General features: G+C 35.5%; 1 protein-coding gene across 1 annotated transcript in view; it reads right to left on the bottom strand.

Moving 5' to 3' along the window:
• Positions 1-492: 492 nt before the first annotated feature.
• Positions 493-17456, bottom strand: part of CDC5L (cell division cycle 5 like) — a 57439-nt gene continuing 40475 nt past the window's right edge. The window contains exons 15-16 of the mRNA XM_001363168.5: positions 1709-1921; positions 493-954 (exon numbers count right to left, since the gene is read on the bottom strand). Coding sequence (XP_001363205.1) covers positions 850-954; positions 1709-1921 — 318 coding nt within the window. The 3' untranslated portion in view covers positions 493-849. The remainder of the gene's footprint in view (positions 955-1708; positions 1922-17456) is intronic.

Below are 17456 nucleotides of genomic sequence, written 5' to 3'. Positions count from 1 at the left end.
CAGTCTTTTTTGGACATCATTCCAAATAGAATGTTCTCTTTTGAATGACAGTTCAACAGTCTCAGCTATTGCATCTCTGTTGCAGACTTTTCCACTTTCTTACTTCTACAACATCACACTTCTGGGTATCTCCACATGGATATCACATTGGCATTTCAAGATCAGAATGTCAAAAATGGAACTCATCATCATTCCACCTTACACCTCCCTCTCCCCATTTCTGCTGGGGGTGCTACCATTGTCATTAACAGATTTATAACTTTGGATCACCCTTGACTTCCCTCTCTCTCAGAACTGCCCAATGTCCAGGTCTTATTGATCTACCTCTATAACTTCTCTCCCATTCATCATCCTGTTCTCCATTCATCTCTATAGACTCCTCTCACACCACATCACACACACACACACACCCCCAAGAAACTAGAATGGTACATAGTATTTGATAAAAAAATTTTTTAAATTAATGAATATCTGATAACACTGAAGGCACAGTTATTCTCAAAAATTTTAGTTAATTTTTATTCAAGAATTTACTCAGGCAATACATTTAAGAACACTTTAAAAATAAAAAATATGATTTTTAAAGGTCAAAACTAAAAAAAGAAATTTAGCAAACATGACATTACTAAAAGAATGATGATACTCTTAATAAATTAATCTCTAAAATTCTCATGAAGCCCAGAGTTTTTACATAAAGTACCAGGCTGATGGAATACATTCAAAACAAGCTACAAATGAAAAGTCACAGATAACAGGCAAATTTTTTGAAGAACATAAACATCAGCTTCATTCTTTCAGAGGATGGAAACCAGCATGTAGTTCTTTCTAAGATGAAATGCAAAAAAAGTCTCAGTATTTTGACTTTAAAGTCTCTTTCTCCAATAGCAAATCTGCATATCTTTGCTGAAGTTCCTTTTCTCTTTCTTGCTGTCGCTGGACATCTTCTTTTAGACACTTGGGGGGGAAAAAAAGTATGAAATCATTATTTTAAATTGAATATCTTGTGAAATATTCAAAAATGCCACCCAATCTCAAATAACAGTTAATATATTTGAACAATTTACAAAGGAAAACAAATTAATAATCAGTCATTAAAAGGCTGAGACTCACTAATAACCCAAGAAATATACTACCTTTGTGAATCTGAACATTCAATTTCAATCATTTCACTTCTAAGTCCATATCTTCAAATGTCTCTGAGCCACTATTCCATACCAAGAAATAGGAAGAAAGAAGGGGAAGGAGTAGAAGGAGGAGGGAGAGGGAAGGAAAAGAAGGGGAAGAGGAGAAAGATGGAGGAGGAAAAAATGTTATCTTCTCAAAGATTTGCCAAAACTGGAAATAACCCAATGTTCAATATGGGAATGGCCAGATAAATAGTGGCACATTAATATAATTGAATACTGTTTGAGATGCAAATAATTTGGAGGCATTTGAGAAGGCATCTAAGAAACAATACAAAACAAAAAAGCAGAATCAGAAGAATAGAATACACATTAACCATAACTGTTTAAAAGGAAAGGTGGACAGAAATAAGTAGGCAAGGAAAGCTGACAGAGGCTCAGAATATCTGGTTATTAAAGAAATTTAACAGGCTGAAATTCATTTGCTCCACTGTAAACAGCTGTAACATAAGTTTAACTGATTTCAACGCTATTTAATATTAAGGTAATAATAATGAAATGGCCTCTGGACAGAACAATATTACCTCCAGCCTCCTTGGAATAGCAGAATCCTCATGTTTCTTTAACTCCTCAAAAGTACGAAGCTCCAAGTGAGCTTGCTCTATTTGGTCCCATAAATCATTCAACTGTTTCATTAGTCCCATCGCTCGAGACTGGTAGCCACCAAGCAAAATTTTCATCTTCTTTTCCATTTTTGCAGCTCTTTTAGCTTCTGTTGTCATGTGACCCCTATTTATCTGAAAAGAGACCATGAGATCAACATCTGAAAATGATAGACTAGAATGGACTGTGAGATCACACAATTTTAGTCCATCCAAGATTTCCTATCAACCATGGAAATTGATAACATAGATTTTAAATAATTTTGTTTTGGCCATTCTGTTTGCCTCCAAAGTATTAGGAGATCCAATATACATGAAAATCTCTTGGGACAAACAGGTACCAGTCCTTTTCTAAAAAGACTCTCCCCTGCTGATGATATTCTAAAAGCTATGTAGCTGACAACAATCTATTCAAGACACCTATCTTTAATGAGTACTGCTAAACTATGGATTTATTCAACATGTTCTCTCTTCATAACTGGGTTTCAAGGGTTCTGCTATTGTCTAACTTTGGCTCTAAGTTCTAGAATAAGGGTCTTGTCTATGGGTAAGAGTAAACAATAGGTGAAAGTATTAAGAACATTATCAGCAACCTCTCAAACAACAACTAAGCTAAAAACCATCTATCAATTTTTGTAATTACAAATTTTCTTATTCCTTGGCTTGGGAGAAAATGGTAGAAGAAGACGGGGACACATTGCCCAATGAAATAATTTTAAAGTGAGTTTTTTTCACCCAAAAATGAAGGTATCATTCTGCCATTCTTATATCACAGGCTTGCTATTATGACCAAATAACTGAGATGTGACTATAAAAGTAATGAAAACAATTTTTGCACGCCAGGATTTTTACATACCCAAATAAGTGCTGTCCACTTCAAAGTTCCATTCATTCACTCTAATAATAGTATCATAATTCAAAACATTTTGAAACTTTTTTAGAATTACTTTCAGAGCACAGGACACATTATTTTGAAGATTATCATCAATAGCAAATCTGAGGGAGGATTTCATTTCTAGAACCATACAATGCTATTTGCAAGCAAGTCTGGTGAATAACGTATATAACAAAGCTAGGCAATACTACTGGAAGTCAAGAAAGGAGGTAGTTACAATTTCTGAGTTTCTAAACTTTTTCTGTGCTATCTGCTGGCCTTCACGTGTCATTTTTGGCTTCTGCAAAATTCCTCAATATCCCACTTAATTTCTTAAACCAACTCATGATACAGCGAAACTAGGATGGGGAAAGTTAGCAATGTGGAATACCTGTGCAAAGTGCATACTTTATCATATTTGTATGTATGGTATAATTGTCAGAAAATTTAATCCTTTGAACAATGAAAATATTCTACAAAAACTAGAACATTACTACAAGGAATAGGTCCTCAGTCATCTAGTTGCAGCACATCCTATCCCAGGCTATCACAATGCTTGGGCTGAACCCTAAGATAAAAGTCAGAGATCAGCCTGCAAAGGAGAGGCCTGAAAGAGTGAGTATGAGAATATACATAAATGTCAAAGAACAGTTACAGAACTATGGTTACAATCATGAATTCACCTAAACCAAGTACTCTTTCTTAACCTTGAATCTGTGAACTTGCTGGGTTTTAAAAAATATTTTGATAACTATTTCAATATAATTTGTTTCCTCTGGAACCTAATGTATTTATTTTTTGTATTTAAAAATAGTCCAAGGAGTCCATAGACTCCAACAGACTCCCAAAGGAGTCCATGACACAAACAAGTCTCTGATTTAAATTCTCTTTTTTAACTATTTATTTCTTTAGGCAATAACACGTATCAGATAACAAAATTACCTTTTATTTATATCAATTTTAGCTTAAGCTTATTAAAATCCCTGCCACTTTTCATTAAGGATGACAGAAATTTAAAGGCTATATAGAGGAGTCACTACATGGTAATACTTTGCCTCTATAAAGTGATTAATAAAAATGACACTTTTAGAAATACAATGATGTCTTATTTTACTATTAATCAATTCAACTGCATTGAACAACATTTTATTAAGCTCTAGGTACTATGCAAAATCCTGGAGATACAAAGATTGAAATAAAACGGCCCTGCCTTCAAGGGACTTATTACATTCTACAGAGGGAACAGCATGTATTTGGATAAGTAAATAAAAAATGTACATAAAATAAATACAAAGTAATTGGGGGAATCGGTAAAAGCCATATGAAGAATGGTGGCATTTGTGAGGAAAAGGGGAGAATTTGGGGTACAGTGGATGACAATAAAGGCACAGAAAGAGACAGAGAGAGGGAGAGAAATGGGGAGGAAAGAGACTGAGAAAGACACTAAGGGGCAGAACACCAGGCCTAGAATCAGGAATACTTGAGTTCAAATCCAACCACAGACATTTCCTAGCCATGTGACCCTGGGCAAGCCACTTAATCCCATTTGTATAGCCCTGGTCCTTCTATCTTAGAGCTTTTACTAAGACCAAAAGTAAGGGTTAAAAAAAAGGATTCTATAAAGTGGAGGAATTCCATGGAGACTGGAACGACCTCCAGGAAGTGATGCAGAGCGAGAGGAGCAGAACCAGAAGAACATTGTACACAGAGACAAACACACTGTGGTATAATCGAACGTAATGGACTTCTCCATTAGTGGCGGTGTAATGTCCCTGAACAATCTGCAGGGATCTAGGAGAAAAAACACTATCCATAAGCAGAGGACAAACTGAGGGAGTGGAAACACCGAGGAAAAGCAACTGCCCAACTACAGTGGTTGAGGGGACATGACAGAGGAGAGACTCTAAACGAACACTCTAATGCAAATACTAACAACATGGCAATGGGTTCGAATCAAGAACACATGTGATACCCAGTGGAATCACGCGTCGGCTACAGGGGGTGGGAGGGAGGAAAAGAAAATAATCTTTGTCTTTAATGAATAATGCCTGGAAATGATCAAATAAAATACTATAAAATTTTTTAAAAAAAGGATTCTATATGATGGAAAATGTCGGGAAGGGGTGGAGAGGGGTGGGGAGTAATCAATCTGGAAAGACAGATTGAATTCCTATTATGAAGGCCTTAAAATGCCAAAGAATGAAGTCTGCATTTTAGTCTAGAAGCAACAGAGAGAAACTGAAGCTTCTTAAGCAGATGAAAAGCATAATCCAGGGGACAGCTGGGTAGCTCAGTGGATTGAGAGGTAGACCTAGAGAAGGAGATTCTGAGTTCAAATCTGGCCTCAGACACTTCCCAGCTGTGTGACCCTGGGCCAGTTACTTAATCCCCACTGCCTAGCCCTTACTACTCTTCTGCCTTGGAACCAATACACAGTATTGATTCTAAGACAGAAGGTGAGGGTTTTAAAAAAAAAAAGCATAATCCAAAATTCTATCCACAGCCAAAGAAGGAACTATTGGAATCTGACTGCAGACCAAAACATGCCATCTTCCATTTTATTTCCTTCATGCGTGTTTTAGTATATATATATGTCTTCCATCATGGCATAAGCAATGTAGAAATACATATTTCATGAAAGCACTGGTATAACTTACATCAGACTATGGGACGGGAGTACAGGGAGGGAGAGAGAAAATCTGAATCCTAAAATGTTAGAAAACAATTTCTACAATGTAACAAAAAAAATGAATTAAGAAGAATATAATTAGACCTCAATTTGGCAGCTGTGGAAAATGAAATGGAAAGAAATCAAAGATGCAGGAAGACCAATTAGAAAGCTACTCAAACAATATCAATTTGGCAAGAATCACTAACAGGGGTAGAGCCAAAATGTTTCTCTTAAGGTTTTGACTAATATCAAGAGACTTGTAGGTGTTGACGCTACAACTTGACTAACCTATATTCAGTACCATGAAATGACCTTAGAAAAACTCTTTTTTAATACTTGAGTTCACCAAAGAGGCTTTCTTTGTAATCTTTTTCCCTTAGTACAGTGTGAAATAAGGCAGCAAAGGGAATCTGCTTGTTTTTGTAATACTAGAAGTCAAAACTGTTTGGAAAATTATGATTGGCAAGTCCAATTCAGACCACCCTGATCCCCAAACCAGTGTAATATGATGACAACAAACTGAATTATGCTTTTTGAAAAATTCCCTTACTCTCAGATATCCTATGGCTTCAATAGGTATAGCATTTAACATTGCTGATATATCTGTTTTAGTGGACATATGGATTTGCTTGTTGTTTTAGGCTATTTTCATGGAAAATGTCAAGGAGTGTTTTCTCAGAGAGCATAGTGCAACAGATGCCAAATTAAATAAAGGGTAAAAGTTCACCTCCCCAGAATCTGGCTTTTCAATACTAAAGGTATATTAGAAGGTGGAGAGTCAGGAATAAATGCTCCATTATAGCTGGCAAGACAACTCAGTGGTGCTCAATTACAACCATTGCCACCTCCATTTTAGAACAGTTAGAAACCAGTAGGGTGTATTTTCTTTTGAGTAATCAAGTGCTTAATCAGGCAAAAGTACAAACATCTACTAAAACCAGTGCTTGGTTTGCAAAGGACAAGGGAGTGCTGTGTTAACCAAGAGCTAAATTTGTAAAGTGGGCTAGATTTTCCTCTACATTATCACTTGATCTTTTTAGTTAAAATATTTTAAGCTTTGAAAAATAAGGGCTTTTAAGAAAAAGATTATCATGTCTGCCAAAAAAAAGTACTAAATCTATTAAACAAAATGAATTCTATAAATAAAGGATAGCAAACAGATGAAAAAATACTTAGGCAATTAAGATTGCCTACATCTTTAGATTTTTTTTTCCAGCATTTTGAAATGATTTTATGAGTCAATTCCATCCAAATAAGAGCCACTTCTACAAATAGTAGTAGTAGATAAATGTCAGCTTCTGATACACAGTTACAGATATCTGTTGCTAAAGCAAAACATGTCTGACTTTTGGCCATGCTACATTTATAGAATTCCCCATTTGCTAACATTCAGTAACATATATGAGTGTGTATGTTCCTATAAGCAGGGGCAACATATATCAAATAGAAAAATCTGTATATGATTTTAGAGGCAATCAAGATCTGTTGAAGCTGCTTGAGAGCAGAAAAGTAGCATGGTCAGACCTAAGCTTTAAGAATCTCAATTTGGCAGCTATGTGGAAAATGGACCAGAAAAGGGACACATGCTAGATGTCATTGCTGGATGCAGGAAAACCAATTGGGCTTAGCTACTCAAGAAATACTAATTCAGCAGAGTTCACTAATGGGGTAGGATATAAGAGCAAATACATGACAATCCATATCTTCAGTCCATAGAAGAGGCTTTTCCTTGTGAAATAGAACAAAGGGACTCTCTCTGACCGTCTATCACACACACACATACACAGAGCTTGTCCAAGATGGTTTTTCACAATGACCAAGAATTGTTTTTTTCAGAAGCTTCAAAGGCTTACTTTACTACAGAATCTATACAAATATATGAACAAACCTGAACTCTCTGAACCTATTACAGCATAGTCTCTGAGAACCCAGGGCATCACCCATGCCACAAATAATGCTCAAGGGACTGGCTTCAGTGGAGAACACATAAGCTATTCTATTTTTGATGCCATATAAAAGATCCAAATGTAAATCAATGAATTATTATTTTGGGCACACTGTTTTCTGTCTGACTCTCTAAAAACTCAACTCGCTTGCTTTTTTTTGCTGAAATTTTTCACCTTCTACTGTGTAATTGAAAATCTGTTACCCTAAAAAACTACATTTCCCGGGAGCCCACTGACTTCCTGTCATTATATACTTCTTGTAGACAGAATATTAGGCAGTAATGTGGAGGGTCACAGCTCTCTTTCCTTCCTGTCCTGAGCATGGTGGTGGTAAGTGTTGGGGTTTTTTAACAGGCTGATTAGCCATGGGTGTGTGGTTTTATTTTGTATCCCCTTTATTCCTTTATTTCTACTGATCTTTAATAAATCTCTTAAAATATAATATTATTGCACATTAATTTTAATTTTTATACTACCTATTTTCTCTCCCAGAATAAAGGGCATTACACAACTTACAAGCAGATCAGGGGAAGGCTATTACAGTTAAGGTTGCAAAATGATACATATGAAAGAAATATAATGACTAGAAAGGGTTTGAGTAAGGGTGGCTTGATTTCCAACCCCTGAGACAAGTATTAAAAATGTGCTCAATTATTCCACCTAAAGAACAGTTAATTCTTTTTAAAATGAATACCATGATAAAAGGGGTCCATATTCTGAAAATCTTTTTCTATTCTGGACACAGTAAGTTACAACAAATTCTCTATAACAGCTAATATCATACAAATGATTTCTATAGTCTCTATCAATAACTCTCTCTTTAGTGATTTTGTGAAATGTATATTCAAAGATGTATCCATTTAAAAACATATGGACCATCATTTGGTTTTAAGGGATAGTCTAACTCATAAATAAAAATGTTAAATGTTTTCCATATTTCATATTTATAAATGATTTCTGTAGCATGTCAAAAAATTGCTTCAGGGGGCAGATGGGCAGTTCAGTGGATTGAGAGCCAGGCCTAGAGATGGGAGGTCCTGGGTTCAAATCTGGCCTCAAGATATTTCCCAGCTGTGTACCCTGAACAAGTCACTTAACACCCATTGCCAGCCCTTACCACTTGTCTGCCTTGGAACCAATACATTGTATTGATTCCAAGATGGAAGTTAAGGGTTTTAATTTTTTCTAATTGCTTCAAATTACTTAACTACTTCTAAAATTATAACCTAAGGCAAATATAAAATTCTTTGAGCGAAAAGAGTTGACAATTAATGAACATATACGAAGTAAAGACTCAACCAGAAAATTTTAAATTTTGGTCATGTTGGATACCTTTTCCAAACACCCCTTTTACAAACCAAACTATTTTTGTTATATTTCAATTGTTTCAGGACTGAGTCTGAACATATATTATAGACAGGCATCATTCAAATAACACTGCCCTACTGCCCTAACCAATGTCATTTTGCAAAAACATTCACAATATATTATCACCAAACCTCACCACAAGGGGGCTGTTGGCTAGAAAAAATTCCTGGTGCACTATATACTTGGCAAAAATAAAAACAAAATGAAAACAACAGAAAACAAATCCATATCTAAGCAAGAATAAGTTCTAATTAACCAGAAACAATAAATTTTTTAAAATAATGATAACTGATAGATCACCTAGGTCTTCATAACTAGAGACAAGGCTGCCCCATATGGAAAAGTCAGAAAAACTTGCCTATGGTGTTCAGCCAAGTGTCCTAAATGCAATCTTTCCCATATAATTTCATTTGTAAAACAAGGAGGTTGGACTAGATGATTCCTAAGGTGCTTCTGAACTCTACACCTGTCTCATAATCTATGTTGATGTACCCAAAATTGTTTTCCCACAAGCAACAAACATTGGATAAAGTTATGCCTCTGCTTTCCTTGCCTTTGTAAAAAGAGAATTTCATTTTTTCTCCATGACTATAGGAAACTGTTATGAATACCAACTATTAGATTACACTGTACCATCCAGGGTTATATGGATCACCATTAAATAGGCCCAACCTACTATGCTTTGGCAGACCCTATGTCAGCATTTTGAACTTTACCCCACTCTTAGCTACTATCAGCATGCCTTGTCAGTCAATAGAAGCAATAGGAGCCTGTTGGCAATGTGGAGAAATGTTATCATCTGCCATCAAAGAGCAATCACCCTTAAATGTCCAACCCTCATTCTTCCCAAGTCAAATGTCTCAACCTCCAAAAACAAAGCCTAATACAAATACTCCAAAAAATGGGGGCAGCTGGGTAGTTCAGTGGATTGAGAGCCAAGCCTAGAGACAGGAAGTCCTAGATTCAAATCTGGTCTCAGACATTTCCTAGCTGGATGACCCTGGGCAAGTTGCTTAACCCCCATTGCCTAGTCCTTACCACTCTTCTGCCTTGGAACCAATACACAGTATTGATTCCAAGATGGAAGGTACGGGTTTAATTTTTAAAATACTGCAAAAAATATAATATACATACATATGATTTCTTTCTTAAACAGAGCAAGGAAGAAAAGACTAGGCCCATGGTCTTTCTTTTTCTCACTTGTCTAGGAAGATTCTGAAGTTATTATAGATTCCATTTCATTAATAGTTCCTCTACTCCAGAAGCATGATTTCTCATGAAGTATTCATTCATTATGCCCAGTTACGAGTCAAATTCAGATGTGTCAAATTCGCCATTTGGCTGCAAAACTCCTCAGCAGAAGAACCACACTAAAATATAACTGGGAAATGTTTAACAAAATAAATAAAATGATGAGATGGTATTTTGTACTTTTCTAAGTCAATCTGTAGTCACAGGGATTTGCTTCTATTTGAATTTGAAACCAATGATTGATACCTCAAACTGGATGCCACATGGAGTTTCTGCAAGTAAACCTGCACTGTGAATAAATTATAATTAAAATACTTAGATATTACTTTCAAAATATTTATGTATTACTATTCTCATATTCAAAATACAAATAAGCATTCTAAAATCAAATGTATAACTTCTAGATTGAATCTGGATCTGTGATCTGTTTCACAATAAATCAGTTCCCAAGAACTGTACAATTCCATCCTATTCCAAGTCATCATCACCTCACACATTTAGCATACAGATTCACTGAATGCCAAATTCAATGACTGTACTTACAAACTTGTCATTATTTATTGCATTCAGAATGGGTGTGCCCACTAAATAGTTTAGAGCAGATTTTGATTACTGGACCTCAGTTGTGATCCTTTTTAGAGGTTCTCCTACTTACTCTTCCAACTTATTTAAGAAAGGGGTTTGCAAGGCCTCTTGGCACAGCAGTTTCCATGAGCACCGAGCAGAGAAAAATATCACTGACTCAGTCATATAAGAGGAAAACCTGGGGCTTACTAAATAATGTTAAGGATACTCCTCATACTTAGTAACTATTCATGAGTAATTATGGCAGCTTTTTCTATTCTAGTAACCTCTACCTATAAGAGTTAACTCACCTCATACTGTTGAATCATTTAACAACCCCCAAATCACCAATGATTTTAATAATTTCTAAATTACTAGCATCCATTTAATGCCAAAAACTACACCTAATTTAGCTTGAGCTTTGTAAAAATCTGGCTCAGAACACTGGGCTATATATTCCAAGAAACTATGAAAATAATTTATAGAAGATAAATTTTAAGGAAGAAAAAACAGAGTCAAATACAAGGAAGGAAGAACAAATTGCCTTTAAGGGTAAATTTCTCAAAACTTTTTTTCATTATCTTCCTGTTTGTCCAATTTTATTACAATATAAATTTCTAGGCAACCTTAGGTATTTCTATGTAATGTCTGACCCACTATGGATGCTCATATCATACTGAAATCAATGCAAGGGGTAAAAAAATCAAGAAACTCATCTTTGCTAAATATAAGGTGCAAGATACAAACTATATTAAAACATTTGCTGCATGTTATTATTATAAATGCTGGGGAGCAGTGGATAGAATGCTAGACCTGAAGTCAGAAAGACTCATCTTCCTAAGTTCAAATCTGGCCTCAGATACTTACTTGACCCTAGGCAAATCACTTAACACTGGTTTGCCTCAGTTTCTTAATCTGTAAAATAAACTGGAAAAGGAAATGGCAAAACAGACTAGTATCTTTGCCAAAAATACCTCAATTGGGGTCACAAAGAGTCAGACACATTGAAAACAACATTATCAATGCAGCTACACTAAAGGTACCTTAAGAGCTCACACAAATGGCAAGTAATATAGAGCACCATTTCTTGTAAGAATAGCTCTAAAAAGCACATCATGAAGCTAACAATCATTTAAATGCTTTCCCCATGATTTCAACTGTTTAAAGGAACTTTTTTTATCTGAGAATGAGTCTGTCTTTATAATGGAAGCCAAGAAAGAAATACAATTCTTTACACAGCTAATTTTGCTAGAGGAATTCCATACAACTCTAGGACACCACATCAGATTGTTAACTGAATTATCTGCAATCTCTTACAGTCACACTCTGTTTCTATGAACTCAATACTACATACTTCTTCTATAAATTGACCTTGCCAATAAAATTCTGAGAGAGGTATTACTTCTGGACCTACTTCCCACCTCTAAGGAATGACTTTCCATTTTTATAACTAACATGGCAAAATTTACTTTTCAGCCAAACTTCCTCAAACAACAGTTTCAACACTTTCAAATCCTATTAAATTTAAGGGCCAGACCTGAATTCTGACTATTAATCTCATTTTAACACCTACTGGAAATGATTATGTCCAATGACTCTTAGAGTCTTACTTCCCTTTAAAATTGAACTTTAGACTGAAATTCTGCTTTCCAGCTTCCTTTCTAATAAGGTAACATTTTGTCCATTATGAATTGAGAAAGTGTTCAGTGTGTAAGGACTAAACTAAAGCACTTACTCAATTTGATAGAAAACCTTTAGAAATATGATATAGGGATTGGAATTAATGATATACAAGATTCTCCAAGACACAAATGGCAAAAATGCCATATTTTTTATAAAGTGAATAAAATATAAAAGTGGAAAGTGACTAAGTTCTCAAAAAGACAAAATGCAAACTTTGAGTTACCATCTATAAAAGTTCACAAAATCACAATTAGAAAAATGCCTTTCAACAGCTCTCAAGTTATCAACTGACACCTATAAAATTAGCAAAGCTGAGAAAAGTTTGTGTTGGAAGGGCTCTGGGAAAACTTGCTACTGGATCTGTAAAAATGGAGATTTGAACCCCCAGACTTCAATCCCCAGAAGTCCTTGGTACTTCCCAGAATTCCCTATAATCTCACCTGAGTGAGATCACAATTTAGTATTTAACAGGCTCTCTGCCTCCCAAGAGGCTCTTCCTCTACTCGGACTTTGCAGCATGTAGTAAGTAGGCTATGAATGGGCAAATCAGCCCTAGGCATGTGGTTTATTATTTTGTATCCTTGATTTCTAATGATCTTTAATAAACCTCATAAAATATAATATTTCTATTACTAGAGACTAAATTTAATTTTTACAAATCTAAGAACTGATTAAACTATTCTATTCTGTAAGACAACTTGGAATTACATAATTAAAGCTACTCTTGGACTTGGAGAACTTACCATGATGAAGAGGCCCCATAATATAAGCAAAAAATGCTCATGAACATCAGCATAACAAAATGGTATGACCAAAAGAGACAATGAATATTTCAAAGAAATAAGGGAAAATCTAAATGAAGGGAGGTGCAGCAAGGTGGCTCAGTAAAGGCCTAGAGACAGAAGGTCCTGGGTTCAAATATGCCCTCAGACACTTTCTAGCTCTGTAACCATAGGGAAGTCTCAACCCCAATTGCCCAGCCGTTAAGACTCTCCTGCCTTGGAACACAAAGATGTAGAGTGAAGAATAAACTAAACTAACAATATACACGTCTACAACAATGAAAAAAAATTTTGCTTAGAAATCCTAAAAACAGTTAAATAACATAAACAATGATTATGCCATATTTTTCAAGCTAGAATACATATACTTTCTGATAAAAATCACAAAATACAAAAGTAGAAAGGGACATGAACTACAATCACCCTATTAAATGATCTGACTTTCAGTGACAGTTTTGAGGGTGATGGGTTCATCTGGGTATTCGTCTGAGTGGTCTGATATCAAAATAAAACATATCAATTGAAGAGAAATGAAATGGAAAAAATGAATGAATAAATTATATGATATACTTTTACTTAGCTTCCTCAACCAGAGAATTCTGAAACAAATGTCAGAATGGCCCTGAGTTATCAAGAGACAGGCTAACACAGAAGATAAGAACACTAGACTACAACACAAATTCAGAATCCCAGGACTTGGAGTAGGAAGGTAACCAATATCTAAAAAATTAGAGATGAGGAAACTAAAAACATCTCTGTTCATTCTCAAAGGATCTTCTGGTGTGGAAATTATCTACACTGAGACAAATGCAAAACTTCTTCATAATTTATAAATGTAAGAAATGTTTAGATCACTAAGAGGTTAAATTAGTCAGTCAGTAACTATTTATGGCACACTGCTTAGAGGATAAAGGTAAAAATTATCCCTGTCCTCAAGGAAAAGTCACAAGCCAAGTAGTATATGCCAGAGATGAGACTTGAAGTCAGAATTATCCAATTCCAAAGTCATCTCTCTAACCCATTATACCATGCTGCAACATTCATGCTGCAAAAACAATAAGTTCTTGGACAACTTACTTGGCTCCAGATTCTTCATCTATAAAATAGGGGTAATGCCATCTATCCAGACTACTTTACAGGATATTATATGAGTTAAATGAGATATGAGGGGACAGCTAGGTAGCACAGGGATAGAGTTGGAGTTGGGAGGATCTGGGTTGGCCTCAGACATATCCTAGCTCTGTGACCCGCGGCAAGTCACTTAACTCTGATTATCTAGGCCTTGCCATTCTTCTGCCTTAGAAGTGATACTAAGGCAGAAGTGTAAAAGTTTAGAAAAAGAGATATGAGGTAATATGTGAAAGTGCTATATAAATATCACTATTTTAAAACTTTGCCATAATACAGCGATGGTCTCAGAAGTTTAGGTGATTTGTAGAGTTGTATGTTCTAATAATGCTAACTGATCCCAGAATACTCGGGTTTTAGTGTTTGCAAATCTGACCATGTAGTATGGATAACTCAAGTATGGTAGTTCATTCACAAAGCAACACCTCTACCCTTAGACTCTGAAAAACAATGACAATTTCTGTTTCATAAGATACAAATATAAAAATGCAGAGAAGCTGAGAAAAACTTACACAGTAAAATAAGTAGTACCAGGAAAAGAATATAAACATGACAACAATGTAGAAAACCCCAAAAAGTAAAAAATTATGTAATTTTATATTTTAACCAAGTTTAATTCTGATGAAAAGAATGAGAAAGTACATCATCCTCTTCTTTGCTGAGGTGGGATTTGAATATATATAGAATAGATCATATACTGTCATGTTCAGTTGTTTTTGCTGAACATCTTTTTCCTAAAAAAATAGATAGATAGATAGATAGATAGATAGATAGATAGATAGATAGATAGATAGATAGATAGATAGATATTTTTAAGCCATGGCTAGAAGGGACAATTGGCTCATTAGGAAGTATGGGACAGGTATATATTCAGAAGTCAGTATTGTCAATACGGGTTGTATGGGGTGCTCAGGGAGGAGTAATATCTTTGGTATGGAAGGCTTGTCGTGCCCTCCTAGGGCAGCTCTCCAGCCTCTGACCCCCACCTGACACCCAGCTCTCACTTGTGGCTCCCAGTAGCTGCTAGCATGCGGCAGCAGCCACACCCTGGGCAACGGCTTCGACAGACTGGCTAAACCTTGTGAGGGTAGCCATCGGGTCGTCGACCCCTGGTGACCAGGGCTTTGCTCACCCAGCATGTGAAGACTGCTTTGGCTGAACAGGTGGAAGAAACCAATAAGAAGGTTCAACGGCTGAGATGGCAATACAGCAAGGCACTGTGGAGTGCTTAGGGCATGTTAGAGCGCAAAATACAACACGGCCATCCAATGCAGCTGAGGAAGTATCCAGGTGTAACGACTTTTCGTGCCAATGGACCCAGGCTTCCAACACCGAGAGAGTGGGACTGTCTCTGTGCATCGACTTTTCCACTTAAATCTTCATGCACAAGTGTCTTTGTGCACAAAAACACACAAAGACAATCGTCATCCTCGGTTACCGAGAGACTACTACTACTACTACTACTACTACTATTGTCAATACTGAATATCAAAATAAGATTTTAAAAGTGAATTGTTTTATTACATCAAAGAATTTAATTTTAAAGAAATATGGCTGAGAAAACTGAATTTATTCAAAAGTCAAGAAAAAGTCTTTTCCTGGGAATATTTTATATCGAATGCTCCTCCAAAATTATTAATTCTTTATCAGTAGTAGGTTAATGGGGAATTTAGTTTCTATAAATTTTTTTTTTTAAGGATTTTCCACAAATGCCCATCCAAATGAACCCAGGTGGTTCTGTGTCTTCTCTTCAAGACTAAAAAGTCATGGAGAAGAAAAACTTCATCTTTAAAATTGTACCACTCATTATTTGAGATACTTATTTACCACTATCAAAACAAATCAAATAAAGATGAAGACTATCCAGCTAACTGCTCTTGCATCACAAAATTACTTTTACAATTCATTATTAGGAGAAAAAATTGGCCAATAAAGAGGTAGAGTGAGACATGTAACAGTTAAAATTAATTTGTTAAAAGTGTTATATTGTTAGAGGTTTATTAAAGATTAAGAAATAAAGAAAATACAAAATAAGAAAGCACATGCAACCTATATCTTGCCAGCTAGGTAGAGAGCCGTGTGTCACTAGAAGCAGAAGCCGAGAGAGAGAGCTGCATGTACAGTCAGTTTAAATACCCCTTTTGCTTTTGGCCCAGGTGAGGACTCAGGGAGATTAGAGGGAATTCTGGGAGCTGACAAGGACTTCTGGGGATTGAAGTCTGGGGTTCAAATCTCCATTTTTACAGACATCCAAGTCCTTTAAAAGTTACATGATATAAAATTGTGCATACCCTTTGGTCATGTAATACTACTACTGGGTCTGTATTCCAAAGAGATCACAAAAAAGGGGAAAAGACCTACTTGTACAGAAATATTTATAGTAGCTCTTTTGGTGGTGACAAAGAATTGGAAACTAAGAAGATGTCTAGCAATAGGGAAATGGATAAACAAATTGTGATATATGATGAAGATGGAATGCTACTATGCTATAAGAAATAATAAGCAGGATAATTTCAGAAAAAGTTCGAAAGATGCAGAGCAAAATAAGTGGAACCAGGAGAATTTTGTACATAGTAACAGTATTATTGCAAAAGTCATCAACTGGCTACTCTCACCAATGCAATGATCTGGGAAAATACTGAAGAACTTATGATGGGAAATTAATACTATCCACCTCCAAAAAAAGAACTATTGAAGTAGGATGCAAATCAAAGCATATTATATTTCACATCAGTTTATTTATGATTTTATCTTGGGAATTTGGTTTTACATGAATGTGCTCTTACAACAATGACCAATATGAAAGTGTGTTTTGCACAATAATACATATATGGTCCAGATCAAATTGCTTACCATCTCCAAGTAAGGGGAGGGAGGGGAAGGAAGGAGATGGTTTGGATCCTATAATTTTGGAAAATGTTACACTGAAAATTATTACATGTAATTGGGAATATAAAAATATCTTTGAATGAAAAAGTTACATGATAGCTAAACAAGTATAACCACACAACTGCCAAGTTTACAGGTAAACTACCTTAATGCATCCCACTTAACAATAAGATAAAGTCCACAGGGATAGATTTCCAGTAATTATGGGAATGAAGCAAAGATGTTCATTATTATTTTGATAAAGTTCTAAAAATGCTGGCATCAGCAATATAAGAGAAGGAAATTAAAGGTATAAAAATAGGTAAAGAAAGGATAAAACTATCCCTATCTGCTGATTATATCATGGTATACCTGAAAATCTAAATAAGCAGCAAAGATACATTAACAGCTTCAGCAAAGTGGCAAGCAACAAAATAAACCTTCAAAAATCAACAGCATTTCTATATAACAAAAAGCAAAATTTCATTTTAAATGACCACAAAATACATAAATATCTGCAGACTGCACCTATCCA

The sequence above is a fragment of the Monodelphis domestica genome, chromosome 2 (assembly GCF_027887165.1).
Source record: "Monodelphis domestica isolate mMonDom1 chromosome 2, mMonDom1.pri, whole genome shotgun sequence".
Classification (NCBI taxonomy): Eukaryota; Metazoa; Chordata; class Mammalia; order Didelphimorphia; family Didelphidae; genus Monodelphis; species Monodelphis domestica.
The sequence above is the reverse complement of the archived record's forward strand: the minus strand, read 5'-3'. Positions and strand labels throughout refer to the sequence as shown.